This window comes from Anastrepha obliqua, chromosome 1, assembly GCF_027943255.1.
Source record: "Anastrepha obliqua isolate idAnaObli1 chromosome 1, idAnaObli1_1.0, whole genome shotgun sequence".
NCBI classification, from domain to species: domain Eukaryota; kingdom Metazoa; phylum Arthropoda; class Insecta; order Diptera; family Tephritidae; genus Anastrepha; species Anastrepha obliqua.
Genome location: NC_072892.1, coordinates 1,938,930 through 1,951,086, shown reverse-complemented (window position 1 = coordinate 1,951,086; position 12,157 = coordinate 1,938,930). Strand labels below are relative to the sequence as shown.

The 12,157-nt window shown below is 39.5% G+C and overlaps 1 protein-coding gene across 1 annotated transcript; it reads right to left on the bottom strand.

The window, feature by feature from the left end:
- Positions 1-10,724: 10,724 nt before the first annotated feature.
- Positions 10,725-11,662, bottom strand: LOC129252989 (general odorant-binding protein 84a-like). The gene is made up of 4 exons (XM_054891199.1): positions 11,372-11,662; positions 11,238-11,299; positions 11,047-11,173; positions 10,725-10,981 (listed from the first exon to the last, which is right to left on the bottom strand). Exons 1-4 carry the CDS (start codon positions 11,616-11,618, stop codon positions 10,887-10,889), a joined length of 531 nt encoding a protein of 176 aa, XP_054747174.1. The 5' UTR covers positions 11,619-11,662; the 3' UTR covers positions 10,725-10,886.
- Positions 11,663-12,157: the final 495 nt, after the last annotated feature.

The window sequence follows — 12,157 nt, the reverse complement described above, 5'->3', positions numbered from 1 at the left end:
GTCTAAGGTCATGGCTGTCGCTGCAGACGACTATAGATCTGCCTCTCTATCTATTTTCCACAACAAAGTTCATCGCTTCTTGAACATATGCATGCATTCCAAGAGTAAAGTGTAGTTTTGTCCTGTTGGATTCCACGTAGACCCCAGAGCCAGAGCCGTGCTTGGTCCTGGAGCCATCCATGAAAATGCGAAAACAGTGTTTTCGGGCTCATTTTCTGAGTTTGACCACACCGCATCTCTTCTCAAGCGCGGCTATGGATGGCATGGAGTCAAGGGGCATGGCAAGGACCGTTGGATCGAAGTCCGTGCTTACTCTCTTGTCCAGTGCCGTACCAATTCTCATTGTGTTTCAGCCTGGAGATGGCCTTCAAAGCCTCTCCTTGGATGAAAACATCAAGTGGTGATAGACCAATCTGAGCATCTAATGCCGGGCCTGAAGTAGTCGCTGTAGTCTGGATAAGGTTCTCCTGACTCCCACGAGAGAGAGTCTACTCATAGCAGTCGTTTTTGCAAAGTTAATAGAAATAGGGCTCCAACTCGTTTCACATCCTCCCTATTCTCAAGACGTGGCTCCCTCGGACTACTTTTTGTTCCCGAATTAGAAGAAATGGTTCGCGGGAAAATGATTTTATTAAAACGAAGAGGTGATTGCAGAAACGAATGGCTATTTTCAGACTTGGACAAATCCTCTCATTTGGGCGAAGTACATAAGCACAAAAGAAGACTATGTCGAAAAATAAAAACGGTTTACCATAAAAAGCTAAGTAGTTTTTAGTTTTGCACTTGCCTTTCAAAAAGACGTCAATAATATGACTCTAATTCTCTTACTTTAAGAACTTTGAAGGAATATCATAAAATCTTCAATTCCACTGAACTTGATTTTTATTTACCAAACACAAGATTTAAATTTATTTATTTATTTCTACAAGAGAACATGATTACCAACCGATAATTAAAACTAAAGAATAATAAAATTTTATAATTAATAAAAAATTACGTCCAGCTAAACTAACAGGTGTTGAGTTCAGTAGTGCAGAAAATTGTTTCTTCGAAACCGAGAAATTTGGCTTTTCGAATTCGAGATCTTCTCTGAAGGCTGCAATTAATACCGTTATGATTAATATGAATAAGGAGCACATGATTCGGGCATGCAAGTGTGCATTAATCTAGTTGACACTTATGTATATCCCTAAGCTCATCAGTATTTTTCAAGAAGGATGATCTAAGTATTTAAATCTAGGAGCTTGCTAGGCGGGGCAGTAACAGAGAAGATGTCTGACAGACTCTTCTTCCTCCTCATTCTTGCAGCTTCTGCATTAGTCGAAATGAGGCACGTTCAATCTTCGAGCACATCGATCTAGGAGACAATGTAACTAGCATAGAGACGTTCAAGTAGCGCCTTTGAGCCTCTGACGTACCACTTTGGCCAAATTCTTTTTGTAGCATTACGTGTCAGACCATCAACCCATCTCGTATTGGCTGAAGTGGTGATGCTATTTGTAGGTTGAGAGGAAGTGCACTCTCTCGATAATTTGTCCCCCTTACAATTTCCAGGTATGTCACTATGCCCTGGTACCCATATGAAATGGAGGCGGAAATATTCCGCCAACTTGTTAAGAGATGCACGGCATTTGCGAGCAGTGATGGAATTAGTGACAACCCTACCAGGAGATTTAATCGCCGCTTGACGATCGGAGTAAGTATAGATTTCTCTGAATGTAGTCATATTTTTGTCCAATCAGAGAGATACCTCATTAATGGCTAGAGTTTCAGTCTGAATTACGCTACAGTGATTTGGAAGTCGAGCCAAAACGCTTACATATGGCTTCTTACTGGCTTTGATCCATCAGTAAAGAAGCGCAGACAGTTTTTTTCCACCAGGTATATTGTCAAACCACTCACGTCTAGCCGTCTAGCTGGAATTCCTATTACGCACACAGCCACAGACATAACATGATTTTTATAAGATGAAATTAAAGTGACTAGTGAATGGAAAACGGTTTCAGACAGGGTAACTCGCTATCGTGCGACTTCTTTATTCTGATGCTGGAATCGTGCGAGCCACAGAACTTAATCACTCAGGCACAATTTTTTATAAGAGCATACAATTCTTGGCGTATTTATTTATTTATATAAATAGTACATAGTAAGACTAAGGCATTTTAATAGTACTACAACAGTATTATAAACAACTGGAATATTTTTAACATACAAGTTTCTTAATCTAAATTTTACACCAGTTCATTTACAAATCAATCCTATATATTTAACTTAACTTTAATAATAAGAAGAAAAGAAGCAGTACGAAAAGAATAGAAGGATTTAGAAAAGAAAAAACAAAAGTAGTAATTAGAGAATGTAGAGAGAAATTTAATGCCCTCATTTAATGCAATCAAACACTTTTAAAGTAATTATAGACTTGTGCCCTGAAGTTAAATCTATTAAGTCCAGCCTTCACAGTGTCGGGTAATGCTGACGATATTGACATCATCGGCCTTAACAACCGCGCTGTTAGTGCCTTTTCCGAACTGGATAAAGAAGCAAAGCGAATGGGTCTGGTAGTGAACGAGGACAAAATGAAGTACCTCCTGTCATCAAACAAACAGTCGGCGCACTCGCGTATCGGCTCTGACGTCACTGTTGACAGTTGTGATTTCGAGGTTGTAAAAGACTTCGTATATTTAGGAACCCGCATTATCAGCCTGGAAATCAACGGAGAATCACTCTTGCCAATAAGTGTTACTTTGGGCTAAGTATCCAATTGAGTAGTAAAGTCCTCTCTCGACGAACAAAACTAACACATTATGAGGATTTCATCATGCCTGTCCCAACACGCGGCACTTAAGCTTGGACGATGACAACATCCGACGAGGCGTCCCTTGGATCCATTTAATCAAAATTCGTTTATTAAAAGCTCAACTGAATTTGGTGCAAGACATTTGCGTGCTAGCAACAGTGAAGTTATTGTGTGGCACGAGCTGTTGTTGTCAAGTGCAGTGAAGTGAAAATAGGTAATAATAAATAAATAAATTCAATAGAGTGGCCGCCTTTTGGGCGATAGCGCCTGGAAAATTGCAAACAAAACGGACAAACCATAAAACAAAGCAACAACTAAATAAAAATAGAAAACTTAAAATGCATAAAAACGACAAGAAAAAAGAAAAAAAAACGTTTAGGCCCGCCTCCGATACATGACGACGACGACGACCAGTGCAACAACAATAGCCGTAGCCAAAAGTGCGTGTGTATGAGTGCACAGTTATAAAGACATAAACGCATGCATGGATGTGCGTGTGTATGTCTGGCATGCTGTGTGTATGTACGTATGTATGTGTATGTGAAGAAGCGTGCATGTATTTGCTGGTGGGCTGGTTGTGAAGGAAATCGTGTAAATCGTTTCACTGTCAATGAGGCCTCGTTGCAGGCGTGGCGTGACGCCCGTCACAAGCTTTTTGTTGCATGTGCTGTTAATATGTCACGCTTATCTGCCCATCAGCTGGTTTCACCGACTGCTACTACACCTGCCCCATCTGACCCAGTGCGAGCGGGCGGCGAGGAATTATCGTGCTTTTTAGATTTAATTTGGTTCGTGTTTTTGTTTCTTCTTTTTGCCTTATTTTACTCCACTTCCGGTTGACGCCAGTTACGGTGTGCTTTCCACTATGCTCTGTGGTCCTGAATTGGCTGAACACCTTTCAATTCCATAATTTGAATAACTCACCACCCAGCCTGAGGTTGTTGCCTCAGTTCTATAAATTCGCTTCAATTAAAGAGTTGTTTTTGTAGTTGTTTTCAGTTACACTTTTCTCTGCTCCCTCCTCTTGCCTATTGTGCTGCAACTTAAGAGTTTTGTTGCAACGAACTTCGCATTTTTTTTGCTCTACTTTTTATTGTAACAAGCACCTCTTGTTTTTGTTTCTATTCATATTGTTGCTGCTGCCTATTGTGCTTTCAAGTTTTGTTCATCATTTGCACGCAACCTTGTAAAGTAATTGGTCGCCCTCCACATCACACGTATGCACACCCTTCACCGCATCTTCTGCTCAGCTTCCCTCGCCTATGCTGCCTGCATTAAATTAGCAGTTGTTGTTGCCCGCCAAGGTTCCAGGAAATTATATAAAACATAATTCTGAGCTGTGCTATTTCGTAGACATGTTGGTGGCAGCGAGCGGAAAGTAACAACAAAAACCAAAACATAAAAAAATGTGGTTGTTGGTCATTGGATTGCGGTGTGGAAAAAAATAGAAGAAGTTGTTGCATAAATGCATAACCAGGCTACAATGGGCAATATGTGATTGTATTTTGGTGTTGTTGTTGTTATTATTATTTTTATTGCAATAGTGCAGTATGAATGCTGTTGTTGTACGAATTTCGTTTGCCGCAGTTGCTGCTAACGGCAGAAGTGTCCTGTACAGCTATTGTTTTGTTGTTGTTATACTCAAAAAAGTGTGGTTGTTTTTGTTACTGCTAAAGTTATACACACACACATATATACATACATATGTACCGTTGCTCAGCATTTTGCTGCACATCACCGCAGCTCACGCAACTCCCGCAACAAATACAACAACGCATGCAACAAAACTCAAATCCAGCCTCAATAAAACGCATTTTTCGCATTTGAATTCCCCACTTTTCCATTTTTTTATTAACTTTTTTACGTGTTTTTTTTTACTCTACGTTCTGTTCATATTTTTCTAGTTTTTTGTTTGTCTTTGCTTTTTAGTTGCTGCTGCGGTTTTTTTGTGTTGTTTTTTTGTTGTTCTTGCTATTGTTGCTGTTGCTATTGCAACGCACCAACGCATTGCACGCATGTGCATCGCCGTGTTGTCATCATCATGTTGCTGTTGCACTTACACGTTGTGTTGCATGCCACACACTCCAAGCGGAGCAAAACAAAAAAACAAAACAAAAAAATAAAAAAGTAAAAAAACCAAAAAAGAGAACACAAAAACGCAAATCAAAAAACTGGTAAAATTATTGGAATGTGTTTTTTCTATCCCGTTTTAAGCCCCCTTATACAGTTGTCGAGCACGCACCACACACACCCACGCATACATGTGCATACACACACGCGTGCACCCTCAAATAGGGAAGTCGTGTAGCAGGCATAGAAAAGTGCAGCGCAAAAAATCGTGGCAACACGCGTTGGCAGAGTTGCCAAATTAAAAGCTTGTGAAAAATTAATTTTATTAACAACAAAAAAATGCAATTTAAAAAACCGCCAACCCATAATACAATTAGGGTATTCACATCCAGGGTATTCATCGCTAAGCAGTTTTTTCCAGCGTATTTTGCTGACTAAAAAAATTAGAAAAATTACTAAAAAATAACACTGTGCAACATTTTCAAAAACATTTTGTGGTGGAACACGTTTCAATTGAAGGTAAAAGTGCTGGAATTTGCAACGTCGCTAGAGGGCTAAAATGCTCTGTAAAATTATTTTTAATGTACTATACGTTGCTCAGCAAGGTACCTCGCTCAGATATACATCTTGATAGTTTTTTCCACTTTTCGTAAATATTGGAAGAGCATGCAAGTTGAAAGTTTAAAGCTGAATTAATCTATAAAAAATATTCCCCTGGAGACTTTACTCTGTGGCTCTAGCACTTTGGCGTTTGAGTTGAAATTTTTGTGCTTATAAATTATGTGTTATCGTGGTTGCCCCCAGCTTGAAAATTCTTATGCTAACAAAAGCATCTCACTCAGTTCGCGCTGCTTCTTCAGTTGAAAATTCAGCCTCTGTTAAAAAACATAAGCACTTAAACAAGTTTTTCAGCTGAAACGCTGATTATTTGCTTGATGAAAGCGAAGAAAGGTGTGAAATAAGATCGAGACGTTATCCTAACAGATATAGCAGAGATAACTGCGGAAATCAAAGTGGGGAAAATGGCAAGGCGGTATCCCTGCTGAGTTTCTTAAGGTTGATATCGAAGTTTTGGCGTCCGTGCCATTGCCGCTGTTACAGCAAATTTGGAGGTATGATAACCCAGTGAATGGAAGGAACGGAAAACGGCGTTCGTAAAAAGTGTGAGAACTTGCGAGGAATATGCCAGCTTCCAGCTAGTACAAAAATCTTCTTACAAATTATCTTAGAACAAATATCAGCCCTAACGAATATCAACTAGATAAGCTTATTAGGTCAAATCAACCGATTTTAGACCTGGACAGTGGCGTATTGACAATATCTAATATATATCGTTAAAATTTGAAAAGTGCAGTTTGCTGAGTGCAATGCACCCCTTTATCTGGCGTTGAACGACTTCGCTAAAGCATTTGATGCATTGAGGCGTGACGTAATCTGGTCTGCTTTGTCCGCTAGAGGTATTCTCAACAAACTATTACCATTTGCAGTTTGTACGTTATGCAGGATGGAAAATTAAGTGAGTCCTTTTCGACAGTATCTGGTGTGAAGCAGGGTTGCGCACTCTCTACCTTGCTTTTCTTAACAGCTTTGGACATATTTTTGGAAGCTTACAGCAGTTGTGGCATCAACTGGAAAATGACGCAAAAGGTGGCCTAACGACGTTGTTTTTGTTAGTAATCGAAATGCAAGAAAGGTTGTCAGATATAACAAGCGACTGCTTAAAGTTTGGCTGAAAAGTTAAAACAAATTTGAACTCAGACATGCGTTCTTTATTTTGGCAACCCTAAAATGAACAAAAACAAAACTACTAACAAAACTAAAAAATCTGTGTGGACGCCAGCAGCCATAACTGTCGATGCAGCCTCAAAGGTGGCAATATCAGGATGAGGCGATGCAATAGCGGCAACTACAAAAACAGTAATAACACCAAAAGCAGCACAGATAACAACAGTTGAGGATAGCTAACCAAAGCGAATGTGTAGAAGCATCGACGCTACAGCCGCTGCTGCGCCAACAACACAAATATTGCAATATCTAACTGTCCAGCAGTCGCGGTAACAGGGAATTGCTTTGTGCGGGTCAAAATGTAAATAAAAAATAAAACTACAAAAAAAAAAAAAGAAAAAAGTACAACAAGAAAAACAGAAATAAAAAGAAAAAGAGACAGGAGCAAAAGATTTGCTAAAAAATGGAAAAAATTCTTGAAAAGGGGTAACAGAAAAAATGTGGAATAAATTGGAGTTTAAATTTCAGAGCAAAGTGAGTAAGTTTGGAGGCACACCGAATGAAAAGAATAAATTTGTAAGCGAAGAAAAAAGAGAAAAAAAAAACAGCAAAGGAGTTGAGGAAACAGCGGGGACTCGAAAAATGTGTGGTAGAGTAGAAGCAGCCGGCTAGCGAATATGTGGAAATGAATAGTAAAGTGGGAATTGCAGAAGATACTAAATGGGATGGTTTTGCAAGCGGGCGTCGAGGTGATACTGACTAGGCAGACTGTAAGGAAACTGTCACCAAAACAGAAATAAAAACAATGCCAGTGGTGGTGTGAAGAGGACTTCACAGTTATTATTTTTTTTACCAGTATTGTAGTATCGATAGTTGGGCTGCATTCATTTCACAGCTGATTTGGCTGCAGACTTGATTTGTGTGGCATCACAATGGGCTAATAAATATATTTTTAGGCTTGAAATAATGAAAATTATAAAAATGAGTGAAGTAACGATTGCCTTAATTTCTGTTTTTTGTTGTTGCCCGCAGCTAGGTCGCTAAAAAGTTGTGGTCGGGGTTAATAAGGTTGGAAACACACACGCACACATGCAAATGTAAGTGGCCGAAATTATAATCAAGCACCAAATTTCAAACATCTATCTTGCTCACATTCCATGATCATCAACCAACCTACCTACATCATTTTCATCATCATCGCCAACATCATTATCGACGGCGTCGTCGTCCTGCTGTCAATTGCTGTCGACCTCAACGATGCTATTAGCTGCACTGCAGCAACAAAAGTCAAAGCAGCAAAGCACCCTTAATAAATACTATGCAAAAACAATAACAACGAACAACATCATTATGACGAACAGCATCAACGCATCATATGATTGCCGCTTCTCTCTGCACGGGGCGCAGGCATACGAAGCAGAAGCACGTGAAACCCAGCCCAGCCCAGTTCAGTGTGGCTCAGATCAGTTAGTGAACGCCTAAAAAACGAATACCACAAACCAAATTGTACCTATTTGTATGCGCTGGTACACTCGTCAACGAAAAAATGTTGAAAATGCAAAACACAAAACATACAGCAACAACAACAGTAATAAAGAAAATGCAAAAAATTATTATGGTTGTTGTTGCTATTCGTTACTATTTTTTATTATTCAAAAGCACGCGCGCGCACATTCAAATGCACAAACATGCATGTTGTTATCTGTGTGTGTGTGTGTGTTTTTGAGGCGCTGTGGAGTAGCAGAGAAGTAGTGGGCGCACGTGGACACGTTGGTGTTTGGCGGCTTTGGCTGTTTTGAAGAGTGTGCAATTGTGGCAAGAGCGACGAGTCATACAGCGAACAAAGCGACGCGTGCCACTATGGGGCGAGAGCAGGTTGGAGGTAGTGAAATTAGCGAATTGACGTTGGGAGAATAAAAAACAAAAATATATTAAAACTATAAATTTTTAAAATGAAAACAATTTTTTTTTTATATTTTCGTTCTGACTAAGCTCTTCCAACATTAGCCATACTCCGATCGGATGACTTGATCACGATCCAAAAACCATCCATAAAACGATCAAAAAAATAAGTTTTTTCTAAAAACATAAAAAACGCTTTTTTGGAAAAAATGTATTATATATTAATATAACTTTAGCGAGGTTAGTTTTCAAGTAAATTTGTGTTCTACGCCAATCGCTCAATTATTAAATATTTCTAAACTTGTTGAGTTTTTCAGAATTATCAAAAGTATTTATTAGGCTAGATGGTTACCCTCTAAGGGGGAGGGCTCACTTGGACGTTAGCTTTAGTGCGTCCAGTGCGAAAGAGGAGTAGAAGAGAAAAATCACTTAGAAATCAGGAATGTGGAAAATGTGTGCTAGTCAGAAAATTATACACATAAGTAGCTGATATTGAAGCCTGACAGTTTCTTAGGAGTAGACAAGAAAGTGTGCGTCAAAATCTTAGTCCAACGAAAGAAGGAAGGCTGGGGAACAAATACGAGCATTACTTTAACTAAAGATCATTCAGACAGCTATCTCAAATTATGATGAAATTCACTGCACATAATTAGCCTTAGAAACTCCCTCAGGAGCCAGAAGTACGACTCAACTGTGCATGCTCGTGTGTTCTAGTCTCCTTGCGCTGAACTAATCACGTGTGTACCACAGGTAGTCTAGGTCGCCTGGTTGCCTCTCCCGTATCGATAGAACCCCAACCTTTCTTTGCAAGGACTACTGTTGCGATCTCTATAGCTCACATTTCCACATATCTCATGTATTTCAAGACCTATGCACTGCAATTTCAAATTACTATGCGACGTTTTATGAGAACAAGGAAATTTTGTCATGAGGAATTAAAAGAAACCCCTTCAATGTTTCGAAACTGTGAATATCCTCTTAAAAGCGTACGAAACACGTCAATATTTTCGTGAGTTTTTCAGAACATCATTATGCTTCTGCTGATCACACACGCTCTTATTCATGAAGTACTTCGAGGTGGTTAGATCGCTTTATGCCCAAAAAACACCTGTGTTATGTTCGAATAGCTCGGTGCAATAAAAACATAAAACCACTTAATGAAAGTGTTGGCACCTGAATCCATATACCTCGAGCTGTATTGTTCTCAGGCATAGCGATTTTCACCAATGGAGTTGTCATGTTCTCGGAGCTATGAAGCCAAAACTTTTCATATATCTCCAACGAGCCAGTGGTTGGTGCGCTTTTTAGGTTGGGGAGTGATTGGGCTATTCTTCTCCGATAATGGAGTTGTCAAGGGCTGTCAACTAAACGTAAGATAGTACACAACTTTCTTCCGCCTTCAATTGCTAAAACATATCTCGAGGCCATATAGTTTGTGTAGACCGGCGCAAGTGGCAGTTAGGGGAGTGAAAAAATTAAATTAATGAAGATGCTGGAGTGATTTATTTAGGCAGATTTGAAATGAGATATATGAAGTGCAAGATGTATGCCAAAGATGTAAAAACATTTCTGGGCCAAGAGGTAAGATTCTATAAGGAAGCTAAGTGATTGAGGAAACTGAGCCGGCGCTATGTAAGCAAAGCTTTCAAAAGTCGAGTTATTTAAAGTCGAATTTACTTTCTAGTGCCTCAGAGACGATGTGGTTTTATGTCGGATATTGTCATCCATATGTAGAAGCTTTTTCATGAGAAAAATATTCGACGATGTTTTCGTGTCCACTGTGAGTTGCAAGTTCGGATCCTTCGAATGGTAGGCACGCACAAACCCATTCAGCTTTATGCCGTCCACACTTTTTATTACGAACGACTTTATTATAAATAAAAAATAATTAAATAATTGGCGCATACACTTCTGTTAGATGTTTGGCCGATCTCCTATTTGTGGCATGCCCATTCAGCTATAGCGGCCCCGGTACTTAGCCCAACACAAAAACACGTCGCTCCGGTAACACCCAATGCTCCAACAGGAGTTAAAGGAAAAATAATAATAATAATTCCGGTAACACAGAACCAACTGTCGTGAAACGAATTGTGTGACCTCCTCCTTTGTTATTGCAATATTGAAGCCACTTAACAGTTATGAAAAATACTTTGACTTGCCGTCTCTTTCTGAAGGAACGATAACCATTGGGTTTTCAACCACGCTTCAATAAATTAAACACACTGTAGCATGAGCTCGAACATATGCATATAATGGAGCAAGTACCTAATAACATTGATAAATACACATTTATGGGGCATAAAGGTGCAAAACTACCAATAAAATTAACTGCGACGAGTGCATTTGCAGGCGCTTAGAGTTTATCGATGTGCGAGAGGCGACCAAGCCCTCGTCAAACGATCGGCTTGTTGCGGGCATCCACAAGAGCGCGTATCATCAGACACTTAGCGATGGCGTAAGCCCGCTTGCAAGGACAAGTTTCACGAGCTGAATTCGAATGAAAAATTGGTTAGGAAATGACCTAAATCTAAATATAAATTTGGTAAACTTACATCCTTCATTCTGACATACGGGGATCGAGTCTCCAGTTGCTGGCCACATTGTTTGCATGATCAACGCACGATTCAGTTGCCAATTGCGCAATAGGCCAGCATTCTCCATGTAGCAGCGCATGAAACACTGCAATAAAAAATATTTTATGGCATTCCATATCCATTGTTTTTTCTTTCTATTTTTTAATTACCATGCCCGTTTTATCCGTCGTATTTGGCAACTCTGCTGTTTCGTTGAAACGCTGCATATATTCTAGGAAATGTGTTTAGCAGTACATTCGTAAATATCGGCATAAACTGAATGGTGGTTTTTGTTGTAACTTACCCAATGGCACAGTAAAGCTTGCATTGCATGTGCGCACTACTTCCTGAAAATCGAAACCCTGCGCGCTGCCATCATCTGCCATGGCTGTAGTCGTTTCAATGGACGGCTGCTCATCTACGCCATTATCCTTACTGTTCGTTTGTGCATATGTGAAACTTATTGCAACAACAATTATGAGTGATACAACGATGTCAAGGTATGTACGGTAGTAACGACAGTTTGCCATTTTCGATATTTTTAATTCCATCCAGCTGCGCCTATTGGAAGCATCTATAGGCACTAGCAGCTGGATGCGTGTACGACCAGTATTTATATGCAGTATTGCAAGTGGATATCTGAATCCATATTTAGTATCGTATCAATTGTGATGGGAAATCATAAAAGATTGCGTCGAAGTGTCGCATTACTAATAAATTACTTAAATAATGCGCTACGAACAGCATTAAGAGAAATGCTTTGAAAGCGCAGGAATAATATTATATTGAATGGACCATCAGAGAAGAAATGTATTTCATCAATACATTTCGCTATTCTTTGCGAACCCATAGAAAATTATTAGTGCTTGGTTGGGAATTGATAAACGCAGCCAACATAAAAACTTGACTTTATTCCGTCAGATTTCCATTTATGACGAAATTCACGAAGCACTAGTAGAACTTTCATTATCAACAATGTGAAGACTTCAAATATCTATTCCTTCAATTTTTAGGGATAAGTGCCAGAAGTTCTATGAGCTTATGGATAGCTCCATACTTCGCAGATGACTCCCATGTCGGCATCGGAGTA

Bases quoted from the DNA above. Each gene is read 5' to 3' on its own strand.
- LOC129252989 (XM_054891199.1), bottom strand. From the start codon at position 11,618: ATGGAATTAAAAATATCGAAAATGGCAAACTGTCGTTACTACCGTACA. The intron at 11,300-11,371 runs GTAAGTTACAAC...CACATTTCCTAG, and splicing joins AAGCTTTACTGTGCCATTGG to AATATATGCAGCGTTTCAAC. The intron at 11,174-11,237 runs GTAATTAAAAAA...TTTTTATTGCAG, and splicing joins CGACGGATAAAACGGGCATG to TGTTTCATGCGCTGCTACAT.